The sequence below is a fragment of the Engystomops pustulosus genome, chromosome 1, assembly GCF_040894005.1.
Source record: "Engystomops pustulosus chromosome 1, aEngPut4.maternal, whole genome shotgun sequence".
Classification (NCBI taxonomy): Eukaryota; Metazoa; Chordata; class Amphibia; order Anura; family Leptodactylidae; genus Engystomops; species Engystomops pustulosus.
In genome coordinates, this window is record NC_092411.1 from 248,771,253 (window position 1) to 248,777,645 (window position 6,393).

Genomic DNA, 6,393 nt, shown 5'->3' on the forward strand with positions numbered 1-6,393 from the left:
TAGACTTGCTGCCATTTTGTACTACTCCCGCACTAAGGAGAACCTAGGGAGATGCAGTTTATTACTGCTTATCCCTTCTCCACTCCTCACATCATCGCACTGAAGAGGAGGGTCACAGGTCAAAGGTGTCACAGGTCCAAAGTGGTTGTGAACCAGAGCTGCTGGGTCTGATTAGTCCCAGTACAACTCTGATCAGCATCAGCCCCAACAGGGGGTTGTCTCCCCTTGTAACTGGGGCTCTTATAGGTTCCTCCATTACAGGGGAAAACTTGTTAAAGAAAAAAAATATATAAAATTGCAAAACAAATTTTTGAAAATGTCCCCCAGGGGGTCGGTCTTTTATGACCTAATGGGGGACAAATAAAGTAAAAATACACACACAAAAAATATTGATGAATATTCAGAAAAATGCATTTACATTGCCCAATATACAGTAATAAAAAAAACAACAACTCACGCTTCAGTACAAAAAACATCGCCATAGTTTTATCATTTATCAAAACGACTAAAGTAAATTAGGATTAATAGAATTCATTAATAATGTTCATTTTGAGTTAATTTGAATGACAAAAAAAGCCTTTTTTCCACTGTTAACCCAAATTAACTTAAAGATGAAAAAAAATCTTTAAACTTTTATTACGTTTTAATTAGCTCTATGAGTCCCAAAAAAATGCTGCAAAAAATTTTAAGGTTGTATGCAAACCCAAGTACAGAAATTCGATAAAAATATCCCGGCCATTAAAGCCTTTAATGGGCCGAGTCATTAAGGGGTTAAATATTGGTTTGTCTTTTACAGTAATAACAGAGGCATTTTTTCCTTATATTTCAGGTGGAAAAACGATATTACATATCATCCATAATATGACAATGAAGGCTGTGCAAGTAGCATTATTGTTATATGCTGTGTGGGAAACCAGCGCCACCCCTGTAGGACGCCTCTCCTGTTATAAGAAGATCTTAAAAGATCGAAACTGTCATAATATTCCTGAGGGAGTAGAAGATCATCCTCCTGTGAATGGATACCCCCAGGACCACTTTTGGGAAGGAGCAGGATGTGAGATGGTCTGTTACTGCAATTTTAATGAACTGCTCTGCTGCCCAAAGTAAGAATCGTCCTGTCTTGTTTATGACTATTATTATTCTTATTAGTTGATTATTACCTTTTACCTCTAGACATTTTGTCATTTTTAAAAGTCAAAACTCAGGCGTTTGCTTTCTACAACAGAAGGACATATTCGGGTTTCTCTAATATGTACACTGAGCCTGATGCAAAGCCCAAAGCGAAATCTGCTTCTCCACATTTCACTTTTAATGACCTTTTTCTTTGTATTATATAATCAACTCATAAATATCGCAAGACGTTTCTCATAGAAAACTTACAGGCGGAAATTCATTCTTTTCATTTTGTATATAACAACACATAGGAGGAATGCTGGAATTGCTATCTATATGAATGATGAGTTTTGTTACTAAACATAAAAATAAAATGTGGCCCACATTTAGACAGTGAGCGCAGCCTAACCAGCTCAGTATAAGTGATTGTACATTACCTGCTTTGCCTGATTAAATAAAGACTTGGAGCCGGCGGGAGGCATCAGTCATACACCATCAATCAATGGACTTCTATATTTGTTACATCAATTTAGATTTTATACCTAGCAGAAAACTAACACTGGGGCCGGTATAGATTTTCGGAACAGTACCGGAGACTGTGTGTGAGATATATGCTGTGCTGACATAAAGGGAAGCATTACTCAGGTATATTATCTATCTCTAGGTAGCAGGATACATAAATTCAACTATTAATAACTGATCCATGTGTACCCTGTGTGCTCCTTCATCATTTTACTTCAGTCAAAACATGTCATTACAAATCTATTCTCGCATTATCTATTCATAAACCAATACGGCGGAAGAAGATGCTGAAAAACACAGGAACAATGGAAGCAGCAACAGTTAGCAGAACCGAGGGTTACAGGACACTAGTGCTGAACCGGCCATTATAGGGGTCCTTTAAGCTATCTGAACATGATGTGGAATCAGTGGCATAACTAGAAGCTGATGGGCCCCAGTGCAAAGTCTGTCCAGGCCCCCAACTATAATGTATGGTTTATAGTACTAGTCTTCTCATATGGGGAAGTGACACCTTATGGGCCCCCAAAGCCTCTTGGACCCAGTTGCGACCGTATCCTCTGCACCCCCTCAAGTTATGCCCCTGTGTGGAATACTAATAGAAGCAACAGGAACCAACCAAATTTTCTCCATTTTTGTTGCTGGAAAGGGGGTGGAGATCAACCTTTAGATCAATTTTTAGTGACAATTTTTCAAGCAGTGTAGTGAATAGACTATGTTGCTATACTGAATACATATTCCTGCTTCATGGAATACGGCTATAGTGTGTTTTTGTGGAAAGTAATTAATCAGAGAAGCAACCTGAATTCTGAGTGTGTGCCTCTTAACTGCATTATGCTTAGCGACCCTATGGGGGGCGGTGATACGGACGCACAATTTGAGACTGTGTCTCGGCGTCCATAGAGGTCTATAGCAGTCGACTTTCTATGGATAGGGGAGTTGTGAGGAGCGCTCACCCTCCCTCCTCCGGGACAAGCAGGATAGTTATCATCTTCCTTCACGTATGGTTTATTGTGTATTGGCCTCCTTAGGATGCCAAAACAATTTAAAGCTATGTCAGGCAAAATGGGCCTCAAAAATTTTGAATCTGGACATAAATAGGGTATAGCTTGTGTTGAGTGATAAATATCTTTGTCGCAGGCAGAGGAGCGACAAAGACTCATTATCCTTCATAATCCTTAAATGGAAAAAGTTTGGGATGACCACAACTCTACTTTGACCTGGCCGTCCAGCTAAACTAAGCAATCATGGGTGAAGAGCCTTGATGAGAGAGGTAAAGAAGAACCAAAAGATCACTGTGGCTGAGCTCCAGAGATGCAGCAGGGAGATGGGAGAAAGTCCCACAAAGTCAACTATTACTGCAGCCTCCACCAATCAGGGCAGAGTGTGCCGATGGAAGCCACATACAGTTTGCAAAAAAAAAAACACATGAAGGACTCCCAGACTATGGGAAAACAGATTCTCTGGTGTGATGAGACAAAGATTAAACTATTTGGAGTTAATACTAAGCGGTATGTCTGGAGAAAACCAGGCACTGCTCATCACCTGCAAATACAATCCCAACTGTGTTTTTCAGCTGTAGGGACAGGACCACGGGTTCACCTTCCAACAAACCAATGACCCTAAGCACACAGCTAAAATAACAAAGCAGAGGCTTCAGAACAGCCCGGAACAAGCCCAGAACAAGCCCGGACCTAAACCCAACGTTCACCATCCAACCTGAGGGAACTGGAGAGGATCTGCAATGAAGAGGCAGAGGATCCCCAAATCCATGTGTGAACAACTTTTATCATTCCCTAGAAGACCCCTGGCTGGAGTCTGAATACTTCCTGTACCCAATGTAAGGATGTAAGCATTTAGTTCCAATGAATGTGGATGAACTTTTTGTTCATGCTCAGCAGTGAAGCTCCTCCGCTACAGATCAGAAGGGAAGGAATGTCTGAACTTCTCTAATAACTGCTAGAGTGATCAGGAAAAGAGCATTAAGGAATGATTGTCCAGGGAATGTTCTCTCTGTATACTGCTTTATGTTTTAGTTTGATTTCATGTTTGTAGAGGTTAGCTGCTTTGATGGATTCTATTCACTTAATATAGAATATGAGTGGAAAACTGTTTTCTAACATTGCAAATTTAGAAATACAGAAACACGCACATGAAAAAGTTGCATAGATATAGAAGCCTTCATGTTATGTAGCACTGCTTAGACTATGCAGCATTATGATGTGAAGCACCTAGTGAGCTGTTCCCAGAGAAAAGTCTGATATTGAAAGTTCAACCATTCATGAGGCAATTCCTCTATATCGGGAAATATAGTGATAGAGAGGCTGTTCTCTAGCCTTAAAATAATCAGGTCAGACTTGAGGTCCACCACGAAGGAGGATCTGATAGAGGCGATGTTGTTTCTAAGAACAATTTCGTAGACTCACCAAACAAATATTATTCACTACATTTTTTTGAAAACTTTTCTTTTCCACATAGCATTTTGCATAATTACAATTTATAAGTTATAGCTCTAAGGTCGTATTCCAATAAATATTTTTATGTACTACCTAAATAACTGTAGTACTGTGATAAAAACATATATTATTACTGTAAATTTATCAGTTAAACATGGCCCATGTATGTCGGAGTCAGAGTCAGGGGAATTGAGGAGTCGCATTGGAGGTTTTGATTACTGACTCCACAGATCTGCAAGTTAACCCAGAAAGGCATAGAACCCTATTTTCACTCTAGGACTTTAAAGGAAATCTACCACTTGGATGCAATGCAATGCAGTGCTAAACCAAGCACACTTGCATGCTACTATGTGCCAATTGAAACAGGATCCATTCTTCTGTTTGCTTCTAATAGATTAGTTTTAGAGAAAATATGCAAATAAAGCTCAGGGGCTCCTGGCTCTGTCACAGCACCCCCTTCTGGCTCTGCTAATTATTCACACCTCCACTCGGCCCTCTGGCAGGGGAGGAAGGAAGAGGGCAGAAATGCTGAAGAGAGGTATGAATAATTAGTAGACAACAGAGCCATAAGAGGCTTCTGTGACTTAGCCAGTAGCCCCTGAGACTCATTTTAATATTATTTTTTTTCTCAAAAACTAAGTTAATAGAAGCAAAAAGTAGTATGAATCCTGTTTCAGGAGGCACACACCAGCATGTTAGTGTGCTTGGTTTACAAACACTGTACCCATGTGTTAAATTTCCTTTAAGAAGGGACTGCAATTCCAATAAACCCCACAATATTGAATGAAATGTGGAGCCGTTATATTTGTTTCTGGTTCTTTCCCGCTACGCAAAAGGCTTTCTTATTTATTAGTAAAGTCAATTGATACCAGAAGATTTACACTACTGACCTAGCAAGTTCTAGAAACTGAATGAACATTATGTACATTTTGGACTTGTTTTTAATATGAGGGTTGTTAATGTAAGGAAACCCACACATAGAAAATTAAGATTTAAAGGAATAAAATGTACAGACTTGAGAATAGTGTCTTCCGATACCACTGGCACAGAGGTTTAGTAGAGGCACTGTCCTTCCCGTATACCAGCAGTTACAGTCAGGCTATTTGGCTGTGTGAGCAAAACTGAAGTGCTATTATGTCTTCACAATGATGCCTCTGTTTCTTTCCCCTAAAGCATCAGCTGGTGAACATGCCCAGAGAGCAGCCAGCGTGTATTAGCTTGCTGTCTACTATGTCCTGAAGTGCCACAATGTTGCTTTCACAAGCATCGACTTCAACAGCTTTCTTGTATTAAATCACATCCAGTAACATGAACCACAACCATATAACCATTGCAACGGATTAACTCTTTTTGCAACTTTTTTGTCTTGTAGAGAGATTTTTTGGGGGCCGAAGATTTCCTTTGTGATTCTTTGTAACACCCACTGATAAAACAAAGCCGCATTATGTCGGAGAAAGACAATGACTGACATAGAAACTGGGAAGATCTGGAAGTGAAAGACCCCTACAGTGATTGCGGCCGTTATCGTCTCCTTTCTCTAGAATTGCTCTATGGCACCAGTAACAATACATAGTTCAGTATAACACTGCGGGCACTTGGAAAAGCTTAACCCTGCTAGAATCAAGAAGTGATATATAAACAAAAAAAAAGCCTTGTTTGTTCAGTAAGTGATGGTGACGTTTAGGAAAACGCTGCCAATGAATGTTATTCTCCTAAGTAACCTAGTAATGAAATTAAGGTAGTCCTGGAATGTATTATCAGATTCTATTAAATACATAGGAGGTATAAAACAGCTACTGTGGCCAAGTTCAGGATGTCCAAAAAGATGACATTCATTGTGCACAATCTTTACATCTGTAGAGAGAAATTCTGCAATTCTTTTGAAATCCCATATTCCTCCCATCAGTGTATCTAACCATTGAACAAACTTTGCATGATTAATTAGTTCTTTGAATGTACTCTAGGGGTAATAATGTTCCTGACCATTATGTGACCTTTATTTTCCAGCATCTCTCATCTCTGTAAAATTCTAGTATATCCCATAGTATATGAGCCTGTGTTAGCATGCCCTTTTTGTCTAGTAAGGAGTCTCCCAGCTCCTGCTAGTATTCATGACCAGAAGAACTACAACACTCAGTAGTTTATGAAAACATTGTATTAACTCCTCCGGCAGCATACATATATATATACAGTGTCCAGCACAGAATATAGTCATCCAATAGTGCACATCATGTCCAGAAAACATGGGGCAATGCAGGCTGTAGACTTAGAACCATCGACAAACGATCCAGCTTATTCAGTCCAG

General features: G+C 39.6%; 1 protein-coding gene across 1 annotated transcript; it reads left to right on the plus strand.

Annotated features, from left to right (window-relative positions):
• Positions 1–842: 842 nt before the first annotated feature.
• On the plus strand, positions 843–6,393 carry SCRG1 (stimulator of chondrogenesis 1). Its single transcript, XM_072131962.1, has 2 exons — positions 843–1,103; positions 5,461–6,393. The coding sequence occupies exons 1-2, from the start codon at positions 862–864 to the stop codon at positions 5,513–5,515; spliced, it is 297 nt and encodes a 98-aa protein (XP_071988063.1). The 5' UTR covers positions 843–861; the 3' UTR covers positions 5,516–6,393.

Excerpts from the sequence above, each read along its gene's own strand:
- SCRG1 (XM_072131962.1), top strand. The coding sequence starts at position 862 with ATGACAATGAAGGCTGTGCAAGTAGCATTATTGTTATATGCTGTGTGG. Across the intron at positions 1,104-5,460 it reads GAACTGCTCTGCTGCCCAAA|AGAGATTTTTTGGGGGCCGA; the intron begins GTAAGAATCGTC and ends TTTGTCTTGTAG.